Raw genomic sequence first — 19,897 nt, forward strand, 5'->3', positions numbered from 1 at the left:
GCTTTAATGTGCAGCCTGTATGTTCATTTCAGAAATAAACAGAAAGCATAATAAACACTTCCACCGTGTCACAAAGTGTTTGTGGACGCTGCTCAGGGGGTGAAGCTGGAATGTGAGCGGTGGAGACGACCCCCAGCTCAGCAAGAGGAGAAGGAGAAGGCGCCAGCTCTTACCTGCAGGCTGTTGAAGATGATGAAGAAGACTAACATCCAGAGGTGCCGGTAAGCCATGTGCAGCCCTCCCCACAGCCAGGTGACGGAAATCAGGGCAAAGAGGTACAAGACCAAGGGGATCTCTGAAAACCACAAACACAGCATTTCAGACGGTGCGCCCTGGGAAAAACTGTTTTTAAAGCATGACTGACGCAGGACCTGGTTTCGTTGGCTCTGGCCAACCTTGGAGCTCACCCTACAGTGATGGGCAGCCCTTCTCTTGCCCCAGCCAAGGGGGGTCCCAGGGCCTTTGGGATCCTCCCTGGGGCCAGCAGAACAGCAGAAGGGCTGGGGGACTGGGGGATGGAGGGGCCAGGGGGGCTCAGCCCAGCACAGCAAACCAGGCAGGGGTGCTTTCCAGGTGGGAAGAGTGCACGTGGAGTCAGAAAGCATGCTGACCTTGGGGGAGGCATGGGAGAGCTCTTGGCAAGCTCTGTAAATTTTGGGAGGAAATGGATTTTCAAGAATTGAGAGGAAAGGGAAAAGGAAAAAGCCAAACATTATCAGTACAAAAAGCTGCTATGGCTCTGGCAACGTACAGAATTATGTAGAAATTGTACAAATGACTTATTCTCTGATTAGTTACTTTCACTGCAAGCTGAACGTGAGAAGGCATCTGACCCTATAAAACCTTAAGTGACAAGCTCCACTGAGTTGAGGAGCCCCCCAAAGACAGGCTTTGCACCGGTTAACTTCATTCATCTTCAAAAATATGTGCAGAATCTGTCCTTAAGCACACACACAGAGCTGCATTTTATATTCCCTACTGCATTTACAGCACAGAGGATTTAAGCAATGCCAGCAGGAAGAGGTCTGCACGGACGAAGTGTGCAAAAAGGAATGCAGAAGTTAGCTTTTGCCCCCACCAGCTCCCGTTGCCGACAGCCGGGTACACCACGCTGGCCCCTGGTGTTGACCGTATTCACGGCAGACTTCAAAGTCCATGTTTGCCCAGGTCTGCATGTTTCAGGGGCAGAGGTGCTCGGCCAGGCATTGCCCCTCTCCGCATTACTCATGCGGCATCAGCAAAGAGTGGGGACATGCTTTTGACAGGCATCGTTCTAGAAACAGCAGTTTGGGAGCACTTAGGCATTTTGCTTAATATTCTAAAAATAGTAAGTGAACACAGGTACCAGCCAAAGTCAAGACTACCTTCCAGCGAGGCCGTCAGTAGCTGCTTCAGGGTTATAACTGTTGCTTTGGCAGAAATGCAATGCATATTTTTATAAACAAGGGAATGATTTGAAGTGAAGCACAATGAGAGCAGGCATTGTGTTCCTAAAGTTTCCCCTATTAAAGCCTAATACTGCTCAGTAAAACCTGGGGTGCAAACCTGAGCTGTTCTGCAACCACTGTTTGATAGTGTGACATAATGTTTAACAAAAAGATATGTATTTCCTTATTAAGTTATAATGACGTACTGTGTTACACATGAAAATTACCATTATGCTGAGGTAGTGGTAGCCTAAGACTAGAGGTAATAAAACCGAAGTATTAAAATAAACTTAGTTCTTTGCAACAGCTAATAAGGCATTGCTATTTCTGCAGGGGGAAAAAAAAAAGCTGTTTTTACTGGAAAATAACAACAGCTATTACAGCATTAAGAAAATCAGATTCCTTAAGTAGACGTGTTTGAACGGTCAGAGGTAATCATCGTTAAGGTACTCCCATTCTGCCACTTACATCTGAGGACGTGATATAAATCCTCCCCAGTTTGGCCGTTTGTAAATAGTGCTATTTCTGTGCAAGCACGATCGCAGGCTTGCTCTCAGTGAATGGGAAGGATGCAGTGCTGTGACCCCCATGCAGCTAGGGACCTCCAGCAGGACTTGAGGTCTTGTGTGTGGGTATTGGTGCCTTAGAATGGCATTAGATTAATGCATTTCATGCCACAGGAGACCGAAAGGATTTGTAGATGATCGGTACATACAACACAGGACCTGTGGAAGACCCGTTCCATATAAAGAGAAAGCTGGAGGCCAGACTGAGTAACCACGGCTGTCTCAAATGGCAATCGATGCCCATTAAGCCCCTGAATCACTTCTCCCGTGGGGAGGTGAGGTCTGGCCAAAATTTATTAAAGGTCTGAGACTTCCCAAGGACCCCTGATCCATAACACAACACTAATAATAGATGTGTATTTCTCAGAGCAGCATCAGGGGAAGAAGATTACGGCTATGTACCTCTGTTATTTTTCTGGGAGGAACTCAATTTTGTTGGATGAATAGAATGAAAATGCAAAGTATTTCTCACGCTGCGCTCCACAGGCACTGGTACCCCTTGTACACAAAGCACCCGTCTCACAGTCCCTAGGGCAAAGTGGAAAAATTCCTTGTGGCCTCGACAGATGTTGAAACAAACTTTTCTATAACAGCTACTAATATACATGCCCATATCACAATGTTTTCCAATATTTAAAAAGGCAAAGCCCTCTAAAGTACCAGGTAGTACAGTAAAAAGCAGAGCATCCAGTACTTCTCTTTATCCTACCTTGCATTCTCTAATGAATCCAAATACTTATTAGATGTGTACTTAACAGCGCTCACAAAAAAAAAAAAACCAACACAGAGCTGGCAACCTCAACGTGTTTGCAATTATAATAACTAAATTCACCAAAATAAAAAATAAGAAAACATACAGTAAAAAATGTTGCTTTTTATGAATGTAATTCTAAACATAAATTCAGTAATTATCTGTAGAGCACAGCTATTAATGGAATAATACCATCTTTTTGTTTAAACCTCAAAATCATACAATAAACCTTAGCTGCTTATGAAATTGAAGTGATATAATGGACTGGCAACTCATGGTCACTAATGCATAAATTCTAAATCCTGTATGTAGACCAAAGCACACAGTGAGGAGAATCCTTTCAGGAAGATGAATAATGATTTGGCTTTTTTTATTACTTTGCAACATGGTTCAATCAGGTAGGGGGCAGGGGAGAGAAGAAAGCAAACTGTGGAAGCACAAACTCCAGGCAGTAGAACATGCCAAAAATTCCACCATGATTTCTGCTTTTAGTGCATAAATATCACCTAAGGAAAAATACCACAATATTAATCACAGCCTGGCACCTCTAGATTGTTGAGACCATAGGTGACTGAAATAGCTGTGCACATAAAGCTGAAGGAAACGGAGCAATGTGATATCTAGATCACATAATTTTGATGTACAATGATCTGACTTTATTATCTTCAAGTGTATGTGAGGGGGAATTTTGATAAATTCACTGCCATCTCACCAGAATAAAATTACCACAGGTAAAACCAGAATCAAGCTCAGTGAAGCTAGCAAGATCTCTATGGAGTGTACCTTGAGTAATTCTGATAGAAGTTTATGTAATGAATGCTACTCAGTACAAACATGTCAATTTATATATGCATTATAACAATAAAGATAGTTTGAAAATACCTGATTTTTGTCAGAGGCTGAATGTTTGTACAGTTTATGATTCTGCTTTGACCTTTGCCAGTAAGAATTGCTTTATTATCAGTATTGTAAAGGGTTAATACAGAGTTGAAACTTTGGCAGCATTTAGTTCCAGCTGTTTGAATTCTCTTCACTCATTTTGATCAGCCAATTTGTTGTATTTAATCAAACAAAAGCTCAATTACTAGAACAAACATATCAGAAAACCAGCAACAATGTATTTTAAGTTTGTAAAAACAGCCCTGCATAAAGGAAAATTAAGCCAATAAATAAACTTGGAATGAACCAAAATAGACTGTTTAGTTGTCTGTGGTTTCCTTCATATGGAAAGAAAACTAACACCCCCCCTCCCAAACAATCTCAAAGGGTATTTCTGGGCTGATGAACCTTCACTGACAATAATTTTACTCTAAATCCAGGTGCAAGCAGATGCCTTTAGACTACTTGAGTAAACCTTAGCAGATAAAAGACTCTTGTGCAGCAGTCAACTCAGCATCAGTGTGATGGAGGAGATGTCAGCAACTCTGTTAGGCATTACATATTTGAACCATGCTGGTCCACTTTTTGGTTTTTTTTACACCATTATCACACCTTTTTTTAGTACTAGGAATGATGAAGGGTCTTATTCATACAACAGTCAGTCTACCCACTCCTTAAATATATTTATGTGTACCTATGTGCGTATATCACCATCTTGGCTGTTCATGCCTCTCCCTGAAGTATCTCTCCTTGCCCCTAACTACAAGCTTAAGAAACATCAGCAGAGTTGATGACTCAATACAGGTAAATGCAGCTTATGCAGCTTTAGCTGCAGTTTTTTAGCTTGAAAACTTACTATTGTCCAGCTTATTATTTTCCAGGTAAAATTTCATACATCCAATTTACCGAACAACTAAATGTGCTCACTGTTTCTCACTTCTTCCCTATTGCTGAGAAAAGATTACTTTCCTTATTAACTTATCTAGAAACTGTACTTTTCTGCAATGCTTATTGTTCTGAGGGCTGTGGTACATTGTAATTAGTTTTTATGGGTGCTAAACCTGTAGTTTTACTACAGTAGGGGAGTCCTGGGCATAAACATGATATTTTGTTCTGTGATTTACATAAAAATGATGCTGGTGAGAATTTGAAAGATAGGCTACGATATTTTCATGATAGGTTTGGATTAGATTATAAAATTCATGAACCAGGAAAAGTATTAAAGTGCTGGAAGAACTGATTTACCTCAGCGGGATCTTAAAAGGAGCAGTACTGGGTATGAACAGAAGTTTACCTGGCCTTGCCTCCAACAAGGGCCAAAAGATCTGGCCAGATGTCATACTTCTCCCAGAAACTCTCCTAACTACAATGCAGCTGTTTCCTGGACCAGACATAGTTTCTTCCTACCTAGTAATCTTCAGGGGACTTCTCTTTCACAAACTCATCTTGAACTAATTACAGTGACCTTCAATAATTCAGAGTATCCAAGTGGCAAGGAACTCCACAGGAATAGCATGAGATTCAGGTAATGAAATTCCAGATTGCTTGGCTGAAACAGCTGTCAGCTTGCGTTGGTTTGGTTTCCTTATAGCAGAAGCAAGAACAAGAGATAGAAGGAAACAAAAAACCCAAAACATTTCCAAACAGCTACACTTTCACCTACAGTGGTTTTATATCTGTAATAAAATAAACCCACACAATTTAATATTTCTGAAATAAACCTCACAAAGACAGACTAAGGTGACAGTTTTAAGATAAACCTCTGCTGCGCTGTAAGGCATCTGTACTGACCTACACAGGGAAATCATCTGATGATGAGGCTCATGTGCCTACACCTACTGCAGCCTCAGCAGGTTGCAGCAGCTTGATGAGGTCCACAAAGAAGTTTACGACCACAGGCCTGCGGTCCAGTCAGCCTCTGCATGACTCCCACAGAAATGAGAACTGCAACGGTTGTCACATCTATGTGCCCGAAAGGACTGGAAAGATGATGAAAAATCCTGAATTTTACAATACAGAATGATACCGCCTAAAATTTATTCCTTTCTGGGGCCTGGAACAGATTCTGCCAGTTGAGTAGTGCTGCAGAGAAAAAAGAAGAGTAGAGCAGAAGTTATTTTCCAGTGTCAAAAGCATCCTGTACATGAACTCCCTTCACACATAGGGTACACCTGTCTTGGAAAGCACATGACAGAGGCACCTGCCAACCTCTGCCCCTGCACCTGACAGCACAAAGAGCCATGTGGCTTCTTGGTAGTCCCGTGCTGGGAGGACAAGGAGGAATGAAGAAGAAAAAGGTGGAAACGGCTGCAAAGAGGAGCAAGAACACAAAGAGGATCCTTGCAGTGTTCCCCATCACAAACCACTGTCACACCTTTGATGGTTCATCTAACGGCAAGTTGAGAATGGAGGTGGATTCGTGTATGTCATTGTAATTTCTCCTAATGATGGGACCATTCACACGGCTAACCTCTCTCATCCCTATGTACTGCCTACTGATTATGAACAATAACTTGATGGTGCCTGCCACACCTGTTTTACCAGGGAGGGAAGCAGCAGTGGAAATCCTGCACAATTTCAGTCAACAACTGCTCATGGTGCATAGGAAAGGTTCTTTAAAAATGCCTTCTTGCTCTATAGCTTAGACATCACAGTTAGGAAAACCAATGGATGAGCACTTGGCAGAGAGAAAGCCTAGCATCTGAATGAACCAACAACTTGCTTGAACAAAGGGATCAAAACAGAAATAGGCGATAAGCTCAATGAAATGAATATCAGCTCATTGCTATGGAGAAAGTCTGTGACACCACTAGGAAGATTAACTGAAATGAACTAGAAAAACAACACTCTGCTTTGATGGATCACCAGCACTGGAACTCTCTTCAGGACACCAGGATTGGTCCCTTGAGAATACCATGTTCAGTCAAGCAGGTGGGTTTTGAGGATGTCTTTGCAATTGGTATCCAGAAAAAAGCATAACTTTTCAGTTTTAATTCCACTACATAGTTCAGAAGACAATACATTATCTTATTCCTAGAAAAGATATATAATTAAAAAGAAAATAAACTTCATATTCTGAAATTTCCAATTTTCTGTTTCTTCTGTCTATAGAGTTAGAACTACTCCTCAACTTTAGATACTCAGTCTGTTTCATTACAAGACTATCAAGTAGACTACCTGAAGCTTTTCTTCTCTCCTTCCATACTTGATATTATAAATAAAATTCTCCAGGGCAATGCATCTGAGCAGTAAAAAACCTCAGATCAAATAGAAATTAATAAAACTGGAAATTATTAAATAATATTAAAAGCCTGAAGTGTAATGCTGAGTATGTCTTTGCAGCAAACATCTAGATGATTTAAATATGGAAAATAAAGAATGTACTATGCTTTTGAAACATTTCCAAATGTTTGTATTCTCACTACTGTGTTGGCCTATATTATGCCTTTTTCAGTTGCCTGAGGTGTTTAATTTTTTACTAAAAATAGGAAAGTCCATAAAAGAACCAATCAAATAATACAGTTTTAATGATCTTCTGAGTTTACCTATAAATATTTACTCTTACTTCCCCGTAGGTTGTTAAACTGATAATGCAACTTTAATTGCTTTTAATTGTTCTTGGCTAGACATGAAGACCTACTGCAAAACCTGAAAGATCTTTACCAGACATTTTTTCCTAGATGATTGGGGTGAATGTATTGCTTCAGAGAATTTCACCAACTTGTGGGAGACCTAAATTAATAAAACATTTACAGACTATTGCTTAAGAAGTCATGGGTTAAACTTAGCAACAGACTACGAAAATGCCACAAACCCAATTATTTTTTATTTTTAAATAAGCTTGAATAACACTGTTCCAAATCCTTCTGGCTCCATTTTCAAATGCTTTTGACAACTGCTGTAGAAAAGGGATTTGGTAACGGGATTTTGAGGCCAAAATAAAGAAGTTAACAGATTTCCTCATAGAGTTGAAAGGAGAAAATACCACTACCATCATCAATATGCAATCAGTGACTCATGACAAAACCTCTGATTCCAGATGAGGAATGTTAAAGGTGTGCAGAATTTAACAGTAGTTGATATACAGATCAGAAGGTTGGTAGGTAAACGTCCATAAAATTCAATTGGACAAAATTGTTCACAGATAATTTGTAAAAACAGGAAGAAGAAAACATGTTAAAACATTATTATTAGTTAATTTATATTTTTGATCTGCTGCTTCTTGTGGCAAGTAAGAGTTTGAAATTAAAGAATACCTTCTAGAAGAGATGCACACCTCCCATTGAGCATGAAGACTACATCACTACCCGAGGGTGTTGGGAGAGCTGGCTGACATCATCGCAAGGCCACTCCCCATAATCTTCAAGAATTCGTGGAGAACGGGGGATGTCCCAGAGGACTGGAGGAAGGCAAATGTTGCCCCTATCTACAAGAAAGGCTCGCGGGAGGATCTGGGTAACTATAGGCCCATCAGCCTTACTTCAATCCCTGGGAAAGTTATGGAACGAATCCTCCTGGGGGCCATCACTAGTCAAGTGAAGAACGTGATTGGGAAAAGCCAACATGGCTTCACTAAGGGCAGATAGTGCTTGACAAACCTGGTGGCCTTCTATGACAAAGGAACCTGCCTGGTTGACATGGGGCGGGCAGTGGACATTGTCTACCTGGACTTCTCCAAGGCCTTTGATATGGTCCCCCACAGTCTGCTCCTGGAGAAATTAATCCGTTATGGCCTAGACAAGTGGTCTGTGCAGTGGGTGGGGAACTGGCTGACAGGCCGCACCCAAAGGGCGGTGGTAAATGGCTTCTTCTCAAACTGGCAACCTGTCACTAGTGGAGTCCCCCAGGGATCCATATTGGGCCCAATGTTATTCAACACCTTTAATAAGTGATCTGGATAACATGATCAAGTGTAGCCTGATGAAGTTTGCTGATGACACCAAGTTGAGTGGGGAAGCAGACACTCCAGAAGGAGAGCTGCTCTGCAGGAATACCTGGATAGGCTGGAGGAGTGGGCCAGCAAGAACCTTATGAAGTTCAACAAGGACAAGTGTAAGGTCTTGCACCTGGGAAAACATAATCCAGGAGTGCAGCACAGACTGGGGTCCACCTGGCTGGAGAGCAGCTCTGTGGGAAGGGACCTGGGGGTCCTGGTGGACAGAAAGCTCAACATGAGGGAACAGTGGCTGCTGCGGCCAAGAAGGCCAACAGGGTGCTGGGTTGCATCAAAAAGGGCATCGCCAGCAGAGAGAAAGAAGTCATCTTCCTGCTCTACTCAGGGCTTGTCAGGCCACACCTGGAGTACTGTGTACAGTTCTGGTCCCCCCTGTACAAAAAGGACATGGCCAGGCTGGAAGGGGTCCAGAGAAGGGCCACCAAGATGATCAAAGGCCTGGGAAGCTGCCATACGAGGATAGGCTGGGAGAGATGGGTTTGTTCAGCCTTGAGAAAAGGAGGCTCAGAGGGGATCTCATCACCGTGTACCAGTACTTAAGGGGCAGCTACAAAGAAGATGGAGGCTCCCTTTTTACATGGAGTGCCATGGAGAGGAGAAGGGGGAACGGACAGAAGTGTCTCTTGGGGAGATTCCGATTGGACACCAGAGGGAAATTTTTCACAGTGAGGACAGTCACCACTGGAATAATCTCCCCAGGGAAGGGGTTGACTCAGCCTCGTTGGACACCTTCAAGAGCCGCCTGGACAGGGTGCTGGGCCGTCTTGTCTAGACTGCGCTCTGCCTAGAAAGGTTGGACTAGATGGTCCCTGAGGTCCCTTCCAACCTGGGATTCTGGGATTCTGTGATTCACTACTACAAAAACACAGAAGATTGGTCTCTCTAACTTCCTCACTAAATCTTTTTTTTTTTTTTTTGGCAAACTTTCTCATACATCTTTGAGACACTCTGTGGTATAATCAAATGAAAGATCAGGCATCTTGTTATAGCTTATGCTATTACTGTTATGCAGGGAACATGACAAACCCCAGAACAACAGCAAATAAGGAAAGAAAGAAAAAGTTGAACCCACTTATCTCCATATAACAAAATTATCTACAAGTATTATGCACAATATTACGAGTGCTAAATTCACAACTGTAAAGGCATAACTCATGCAAATTAACTTGCTTCTGCAGATTTCTTTAAAGAAAGCTAATCTGAGCATGTGAAGCACTGTGCAAACAATCTAAATTACATGAGTGCAGATGATGCATTTGAGTTATTATCTTGTTCAGATCTTTTTTCTTTATTTCAGCTTGTAATTATGCTTGTGCATTTTGTCTTAACTATATTTGTAAAAATCTCGGAGGCAGAGATCTGTTTTTCTCCTAGTTACAAAAAAGAAAAGACCCTGGAGCACTATGAAGACCAAAATACTTTATCAAATGTGTGACTGTGATGAGTAGTGTGAATAATGTCCATAACTGTTCGTTCAGAGGTAGCCAACATCTGGTTCTTGATTTCAAGATGTATACTGTCATCAAGATGAAAGCCCTCTTGCTATTCACTCTTCCTTCAATCCTCTTAGATACATGTTATGTATCTTATAATTCAAGATAAAGATTTTAGCATATAGCTCTCAGGATAAGGGAGACATGTAACTACAGGTTTAGACACATTCTCTCTTAGTATCAAAAGCTCTGTGCTCAGAAGCATTTCCTGAGCACAGAAGCACGGCTGGAATGTCCTGCACTTGTATTTTGTATGGCTTATTTGTATCTAAGGCATTCTTCATGAAGTTCTATTTTGGCAACATACAGTTTTAACCTTTAAATTAGTTCTGGCACATTTCCAATGATGATATCTGAATCAGCTTTGTTCTACTGCATATTTAATGTGTAGGGCACAAAAATTATGCCACTACATGTTGTTCAATAAACCAAGGTCATCTCTTCACAAAGAATCATAGAATCACAGAATGCCCTGAGCTGGAAGGGACCCACAAGGACCATCGAGCCCAGCTCCTGTCCCTGCACAGGACAGCCCAAATTCGCACCGTGTCTCTGAGGGCCTTGTCCAAGTGCTTCTGGAATATCACCAGGCAGGTGCCGTGATGCCTCCCTGGGGAGCCTGTGCCAGGGCTCCACCACCCTCTGGGGGAAGGACCTTCTCCTAATGCCCAGCCTAACCCTCCCCTGGCACATCTCCCTGCCATTCCCTCGGGGCCTGGCGTTGGTCACCAGAGAGAAGAGACCAGCCCTGCCCCTCCTCCTGCCCTTGGGAGGGAGCTGCAGAGCGCCATGAGGCTGCCCTCGGCCTCCTCTGCTCCAGCTGAACAAACCCAGGGACTCCAGCCGCTCCTCGTACGGTTTCCTCTCTAAACCCTTCCCCAGCTCCGCGGCCTCCTCAGGACATTCTCCAGTAGCTTTATACCCTCAATGTCCTGTGGCAAAGGTATTATCAGAAAAAAATGCAAGTGATTTTTCAATTCAAATTTTTCTGTTATATTTTCTAAACTTTTAGTGAAATTAGGAAATGTTAGAAAACAGTTGGAAAATAAAATTATGTATATTAGATTGCTGTCTTATTTACCTACAATTTCTATATTTGTATATTGGGATTGTCAAGAAAAAACAGTAATATATATACCTATTTGAACCTCCTGTTAATTCAGCCAAACACAACCATACTGCTTTATACCACCTGATTTCCTTCAAAAGCAGTCTTGTTGCGTACTTAAATATTAGTTCACCCAGAGGCTGTTTATCCAATGCATGCTTCTGACTTGGCTCCTGTCAAAGCTAACTTTTGAGAAGTTAGTTTCTATATATAGCAGAAAAATCAGTCAACCGAACATAGTTGCTGAAAGGCTGGCAAACTGAATCAGTTCAAACTGAAGTCCCTTTTCTAGCAAAGTCAATGCATACCTTTGAAAGAGTACACTAGAAGTAGAGTTGATATTCTTTGTAAATCAGCCTTCACACTATTTTCCAACACTTGCTTTTGAAGAGGAAGAGCTGCCTGCTCTAAGAGATAATTAATTCCTGACTCTCCCATTGCCCTTTCTTCTAGCCTTCTACTGCTGAGGAAAACTCCCTGACCTAAGCGAGCTGTATCTATCACCGTGTAGAACAACATGACTAATAACAGAGCAATTCTGGAGCAGTAAAAAAGAGTGTGAGAGGGCAACCTCACGTATTTGGTGTTCCAGGCAGGGCAATGAGAAGTGTGCATAATGCTCAAATTGGGAGTTGGCAAATTCTATTTATCTGCGCTTACCCTCCACTACAACATTGTTTTAATCATATGCTTTTACAGCAGTAACCCAGGCATAACAGAAGAGTATGAATAGCTCTCTGGGAAGACAAAAAACCATTGCCAATGGAACTGACAATTAGTAAAATCAGAATTTTGCTGGGTTAGCAGTCGTTGGGCCATGATGTTTTCCTGAAAGCCTAGAAACTACCAGAATAGGGTATGAGAGATGTGACTCTACTTAAGATTAGCCAGGATAAATCTAGAGGTCTAGGAAGAATATATGCATGACAGAAAAGGAGGTACAATGAATAAATGAATATCTGTGTACAAATACATGTAAAGAAAACCAACGATATCCAATAGTTTTCCAATAAGCTATTTAACCATGTACAAACAGATCCTCTTTGCAGTTACCAAGGGGCAAAATTTTTCTCTTAGATAGGTATGGTGAAACCCAGATTGTAATCGTGCTCTTAGTAATGAAAATACATGGGAGTCCCCTTTAGTATGGGTAACAACATACACAGACAGAACAAAATAGTAAACACGGTACTCCTACTGAAGCCCAGGAAGATATTTTATTACAGCAGAAAGAATTTTTTCTAATAGTTGTAGAAGACTAATCTGGTGCCTCTCTATGATGGAGTGACTGCATTGCCAGGTAACGGAAGAGCAATGGATGTCATCTATCTTGACTTCTCTGAAGCCTTTGACATGTCCCACACAACATCCTTGTTTCTAACTTGGAGAGATATGGTTTTGAGGGATGGACAACTTGATGGAAAAGGAATTGGCTTGATGGCCACATCCAAAGAATTGCAGTCAATGGCTCAATGTGAAAATGCAGATCCATGACAAGTGGTGTCTTTTAGTGGTCTGTACTGGGACCAGTAATGTTCTATATCTTTATTAATGACATAGTGGGACTGAATGCACCCTCAGTAAGTCTGTGGATGGTACCAAGCTGAGTGATGCAGTTGATATGCTTGAGGGAGGGGATGCCATCCTGAGAGACCTTGATGGCCTCCAGAAGTGGGCCCATGCCAACCTCATAAAGTTCAACAAGGCCAAGCGCAAGGTCCTGCACCTGGGATGGGGCAACCACCAGTATCAATACAGACTGGAGACATGAAGAATTGCAAGCAGCCCTCCAGAGAAGGACTTGTGGATACTGGCACATGAAAAACTGGATATGAGCTGGCAATGTGCAATTGCAGCCCAGAAAGCCAACTGCATCCTGGGCTGCGTCAAAAGAAACATGGTCAGCAGGTCAAAGGAGGTGATTCTGCCCCTCTACTCCACTCTGGTGATACCCCATCTGGAGTGCTATTTCCAGATATGGGATTCCCAGCACAAGAAAGACATAGACCTGTTGAAGCAGGTCCAGAGAAAGGCCACAAAAATTATCAGGGAGATGGAACGCCTCTCCTATGAGGAATCACTGAGAGAGTTGGGGTTGTTTGCCATGGAGAAGAGAAGGCTCTGCGGACACCTTAGTGCAGCCTTTCAATATTTAAAGAGGGCTTATAAAAAAGATGAAGATCTTTTACCGGGGCCTGTAGTGGCAGGACAAGGGACAATAGTTTTAAACTGAAATAGGGTAGATTTAGAATGGGTATAAGGAAGCCATTTTTTACAATGACAGTGATGAGACACTGACAGAGATTGCCCAGAGAAGTTGTGAATGTCCCATCTTCAGAACTGTTCAAGGTCAGGCTGGACAGGGCTTTAAGCAATGTGACCTAGTTGAAGCTGTCCCTGCCCATGGCAGGGGGGTTGGACAAGATGATCTTTAGACGTCCTGTCCAACTGAAACCATTCTATGATTCCATGATTCTGCATAGTTCAAGATGAACCTTCGTTGCAAGGTAAGCTTCAGAGTATTCCAACAATAGGAGAAAAGAGAATAAGAAAAAATGTTGACTCAATTTTTCACGTTGCCACTGGCATATTCAATTTATTTGAAAAAAAAAAAAAACCCACAAAAAACCAGTACACACTACAAATGAGGATAAACTTTACTGTTTCTACTCCTGTTAAATTTGTATTGAAGTCAGTAATAGCCTTCCGTAAGTAGAGATCACAAATACGGAACTTTGGAATAGCCAGCTAAAAGGCTTTTCCTACAATCTATGAAATGACCTAAAGAATGTACACTTTGAAGCCAGATAACAATTTTTTTCTTTCAACTCTGCATATCCAACCCCTTCTTCTGTTTTATGCTAATGTGCAAGCCAGTGACCTTGCTATTTTATTTTTATTGGCAACATTCAGTAGCTTTTGCATGAATTATTGCAGAATCCACATGGGGTCATCTGTATCACACTGCAATTTTAACTGTCTTCTAACTGAATGACCCCCAGAAGGGGAATAAACACTGCTAGTTCAAATATTCACACGCAAATAGGTGTTTGTATGAGTATCTATGTATAAATGATAATTACATGTCTATATATGCCACTTTTTCCTTTCTGCAATACTCTTTGCTCTCTGGAATTTAAATTAACAGGTGTCCACAATTACTAGTAAAAGCAAAAATGTATTGAACAATATTTTTGTCTATGTTTACAGCTCCACACCCTTGATATGTCAGAATCATCTACAGTGTCATTCACCCAGAATTTTATACTCTTTCTAGAGAAGGTAACTAATGGAAAGCAGACGGTTTTCCAAAGCAGTGAATTTTTTTTTTTAGTTTTCTTTTGTTCCATTACTTATCACACTGCTCAAAGTGGAGAAGCTTGGGTACTGAACCTCAGGCTAGAGGCTGGGAAAGGGTTTTTTTTTGCTGTATGAGTTCATTGCTGTGGGTGACCGAACAGGGAGGAAATCAATATGGGGATGAGAGCTGGAGACAATCCAGAACAAGACACTACACATAGGCCACTGTTGCTTGGTAGCTCCACCCTTCCTCTGGGTTTGGATGAAACAGAGAGAAACCTTGGCATATTTAGTGCTGCAACGAAACAGCAAAATAATGACTGCTTGTGCAACCTAAGGAGACCACATTGCTAAAAGGCCTCCCTACCCCATAGGTTCTCGTAAGTCACACTGAAGCCAGAGCATGGCGCAGGTGTGATCCTGGACCCCCTCTCTTGTAGAAGCAAGATATCATCATGCAGCTGATTGCAGGAAACTTTGATGTTCTGAAAAATGGTGTTTCTCACAGCATCCTCTGCGGCGGTTGCAACAACAACACTGAAGCAGGAACAGGTCCCACTGTGTTTGTAAGAATGTAGAGTCAGGGGAGTGATCTCCAGAGAGTGGGCCATATGGCAAGATTCAAAATTTAAAAGTGGTAGCAGGTCTTACCACTGCAAAATCCCTTTGAATATGTCTTTAAAATCACAATATACCCACAAAATATTGAAAATAATGTAAATATAGGACCACCATCTCATGTTCCAGGAGAGAAATATTCAGGCAGAAAGTCACAGACCTTTAACAGTAAATACCATGTTATGTAGTTAGAGGCAACGTAACAAACTAGAGGAATCACCGGCCTTTCTTTCTGGAAGCTTACACGATAAACACAGCTACAGAGAGCCCTTGTACAACCACAAGCACCATAAACCTCACGAGGCATCTCTTTTTCTTCTCTAAAACAGCCTCTCTGCAGCTTGCTGTCACCCACACTGCACAATGTACTTTCATTTGTGCTTGCAAAACCCCTATGGCAGCAAGAGGTTGGTTTGCCAGGAAGGTGTGCAAGTAGTAAAAAGTTACAACCTGCTTTAAAAACCCCACACACTATTATTGACATGCTATTGAATGTCTCTCTTCCTGATTATTTTTTCTTTTCTTCTGAGACCTCAGCATTTTCTATGCCATTCTCTGGACTCTGTTGGAGAAAAATCCCGCCCTGAATACTACGTTTTATTTCAACTTTATTATTATAACTGCTAATAGTTCTTTCTGCCATTTTGCATGCCAACTTCATTTAAGGTATTTAAGATATTCAGAAGTTTTTCCTTGGTTTAACTGCCATGAGACAAGCCTTAACCTTCAACATGTGAATATGGAAACTCCATCATTAGAGGTACTAAAAGAAGTTATTTATAAATAAATAAACAACATTATCCAGGACTGAATAAGGAGCCACTTTCGTGATTGCTCCAGGCACTCCCTTTTATATCAGAAAAAAAAAGAGAGTAAAGTGCAAGAAAGCTCTTGAGTATCACACTTACAAGCTATGTTTATCAGACCTTATCTGAATTCATATAGCTCTTAGCCAAGCTGACATTTTGTCACTAAGAAATTAATATTTGAGAACTGTACAGATAATAAATAATTAATATTTATTTCCATCTTCTCATAGAAGGAATATATTTCTATAACCCAAATGTTCAAAAATCCCACAGCCCTTCATTTCGTAACACAGTTATCACTAGAAATTTGAGCATTTGAACAAGACAGCTAGTCTTTATGAATCTGAACAGTTACAAGCACTGGACTAGTCAATGGAACTTTTTAATAATCCACTGTTCCTTTTAAGTTCAGATAATATTTATCTAATGAATTGGGAAAAATTATTCAAGAATCTTTCACAAGTTTATAAAGTCTAACTGGCTTCAAGCACTCAGGGAGAAAATATGCTTCTATTAAAAAACTGCATATTTGCACTTGTTTATAAAACTCAGGTTTTTTTTCCCAGAACACTATGAAAACAAAAGAATTATTCTAAGCTTCCCACAGAGTGTCCTATTATTATGGTATTGGTCTAAACTGCTGCAACTTTATTTTGGGAACATTATTGTATTTGAATTGTTCTGACAGAGGAGACTGACTGATACTTCCTGTTTTGCACGAGATGGATCTTTTCTTTCAAGCATGTTTCGGTTGTGACTAGCACTAGGAAATGTCAAAACAAAGGCATTAACTCCAAATACTCCAGCACACAGCCAGCGCACGACTGCAGCCACTGAATATACTGCAAACTGCAAGGGTGAGGAGCTGTGCCCATCACCTGGGGCTGAGCAGAGCAGCACAGCGTGGGTTCGTACGTGATGGCTGCCCCCCACCCTGCAGTCGCTGCTCCTGAGCAGTCCCAGCCCTCCCTGGGACAGGGCTGTTCAGTAACCCCAGACAAAACCGGGCACGGGACACAGTGCTCCGAGCAGGGCAGTGCTGCGTCTTATTGCTATTCTCTTTACTGAACTAGCCATAACCTCTGATACTAATATCTTGTTGTAGGTTTAGCACATTCTTATCTTCATAAGACAGCTAAGCATCTGCATAGCTTGCACCATTAAAGTACTCTGAGAGACTTCAAAGGGACCACTAGCGTGCTTAATCTTAAACAAGTGCATAGGTTTCTACCGAACTGTGGTTTCTAGTGGGGTTTTCGGAACTGGCGAGAACAGTCAGTACTGTTCTGAAAGTCCAACTTGTTTGTGCCGAGTAGCCCACAAATCATACCTGCCGCATTTGTTCTTCCTCTGAAAATATCATCGTATGCTTTCCATTGTGGAGTCACCTGGTAGGCATGGATGAACACCACAAAAACCACTACCAAGCACATCAATGGCACCAGAGCAGCAGTGAAGAGAGCAGCATAGGCATTTGGAATGAAGCACCTGATGGAAAAAATGGGAAAAAAAAATGCTGTTTATAAACATAAGAGACACCTTGAACACCCTGAAAGAGCAAAATTTCAAAAAACAGATGTGTTTGGAAAGAGATATGCTTTATAAACCACAAATTCTTTAACTCTATTCCCAGAGTAACCTTGATAGGATGCATTGGGTTCTGTCAGTTCTTATCTCCTTATTGTATCTCAATGAATCTAATATTTGCCCCTTAAAAGTATGCATGTTATATTTTAAGCTAACCAAAGTTGAAGAGATTTAAACTGTTGCAATGGAACAAATTATATTTTAACAAACTCCATGCATGCTATATTCATTTAATGTGATCACTCTTAGTCACCAAAGCCTAAAAGGGCATTATGCAATTTTCTATACTTAGCTTCCGAAACCACAAATTAAATTTTTAGAAATATATTTTTAAAATAAATGAACAAGTCTTAATGGCAAGATAACTATTCTTCTTCAAGTTGTTGGAAATTATATGTCATTTGCACTCTGAAGCCAAATACTCACTCCCTCCTGTATTTTTTTCCAAATTGTCCTGACTCTCCTTACCCTTTCCATTTATTAAAGTTATAATTATTTATAAAGATGTGACAGGAACATGAGTTATTCCTAAAAAAGAGTGAAATTATGCATATAAGATGATGGCTTGAAGGATATGGAGATGATAGCTAAAGAGAGCTCTTGACGGCATGAGAGATCAGGGTTTTCTGTGAACTCCCTCGAGGTCAGTATGTGCTTTACTGCCACTGACCTACTCTGGAGATGACGCACGATAGAGCAGCCCAAGGGACGGCTCAGGAGTCAGTATGTCTAGAGAGTATGTGGTCACTGCTATCCCTATTAAGAGGGTGTAACTTACCCAGCCCTTCTGTTTGTCAGGTCAGCTCTGCTAAATAAGCTCAGAGTCAAAGCTGGTAAAATACACATCTGAGAAGAGCCTGGGTACCTGTTTCACTGGTATACCTGGTACACCTTCTGGGTTTGCTTATGTGGACACGTGTACTCTGTCCAGCACGTCTTGCAAGACTCCAGGATTGCATTCTGTGTCAGCTCTTCCACAGCATCAGTCAGGCACACTCAGTGAATCCCAAACCATTTACAGCAGAATCTAGCTATCTTCTACAACCCTCTTCAGAGGGTACAGGCTCAGGCAGACCAAGCTGAGATACCACTGATAACATCACTGAACAACAGGGAATTGCAATTAGAGGTGTTTGTTTCACAGAATCACAGAATGGTTGAACTTGGAAGGGACCTCTGCAGGTCACCTTGTCCAAAGCTCCTGCTCAAGCAGGGACACATAGAGCTGGTTGCCCAGGACTGTGTCTAGATCATTTTTTAATATCTCTGAGGACGGAGACTCCATGACCTCTCCGGGCAACCTGTGCCAGTGCTCAGTCACCCTCACAGTGAAGAAGTATTTCCTGACGTTCAGATGCAGCCTCCTGTGTTTCAGTGTGTTCCCATTGCCTCTTGTCCTGTCACTGGGCACCACTGAAACCATCACCTGGCTCTGTTCTCTTTGCACCCTCCCTTCAGGTATTTACATGCATTAAAAAGATCCCCCGCAGCCTTCACTTCTCCAGGCTGAACAGTCCCAACACTCTCAGCCTCTCCTCAGAGGAGAGTTGCTCCAGTCCCTTCCTCATCTTGGTGGCCCCTCATTGGACTTCGTCCATGTCTCTTCGGTACTAGAGGCCCAGTACCGGACCCAGCGCTCCATGAGTGCTGAGCAGAGGGGAAGGATCACCTCCCTCGACCTGCTGGCAGCACAGTTGTTTCCTGGATACAACATCTGATCCATTTAATCCTTCTAATTTTTAATATCTCTTAGGTATGAAAACTATTTCTGTTCCCCAAATGTATTCTTGAGTGGTCCCAGTTAGCGTTAAGACGTGAATGCACATTATCACAACCTATGCTGCTTTTAATGATTATACTAAAGCCATGAATCTTAGCACGAGTATACTTTTCTATAAAATCATATTTATGTTCTGAGACCTGTAATTTTTTCAATTTGATACATTTTTGTATTTTAGAGATCACATATACTCATTAAAAAAATCTCTGACGGGTTTAAAGTTTTCCTGTGAACACTCCTTTATACTCAGTTAATGAAAGCCGCATAAAAATCAAAACCCACTGAGATGGATCATTTTTACTAATACCCCTAGGTACTTGCTCTAAAAAAGACACTGAAAAGTTATGCAGACAAGAAATACACAAAGCTGTATTAACCTACAAAGTTTAATTTGTATTTTTTTCCTTAAAAGCAGCGGTGAGCAATTCAACCAAAACCACTACTTCCTGTAAGTTTTATTCACATATAGTAGTGCGACGGCATATGTTAAAAGATATAATTTATGTTGGAAATCATATAGGATATCACTATAGGGATCAACTGAAAATAGTTGTTATTATACTAGACACTAGGGGCACACATTTATTATTCCATTACCATGACACACTTGCCACATGGACCTACT

General features: G+C 41.4%; 1 protein-coding gene across 1 annotated transcript in view; it reads right to left on the bottom strand.

Annotated features, from left to right (window-relative positions):
* ADGRV1 (adhesion G protein-coupled receptor V1) overlaps nt 1–19,897 on the bottom strand; it is a 275,402-nt gene that overhangs the window by 38,679 nt on the left and 216,826 nt on the right. The window contains exons 87-88 of the mRNA XM_075079982.1: nt 17,236–17,393; nt 174–295 (exon numbers count right to left, since the gene is read on the bottom strand). Of these exons, the coding sequence (XP_074936083.1) occupies nt 174–295; nt 17,236–17,393 (280 nt within the window). The remainder of the gene's footprint in view (nt 1–173; nt 296–17,235; nt 17,394–19,897) is intronic.

The sequence above is a fragment of the Phalacrocorax aristotelis genome, chromosome Z, assembly GCF_949628215.1.
Source record: "Phalacrocorax aristotelis chromosome Z, bGulAri2.1, whole genome shotgun sequence".
Classification (NCBI taxonomy): Eukaryota; Metazoa; Chordata; class Aves; order Suliformes; family Phalacrocoracidae; genus Phalacrocorax; species Phalacrocorax aristotelis.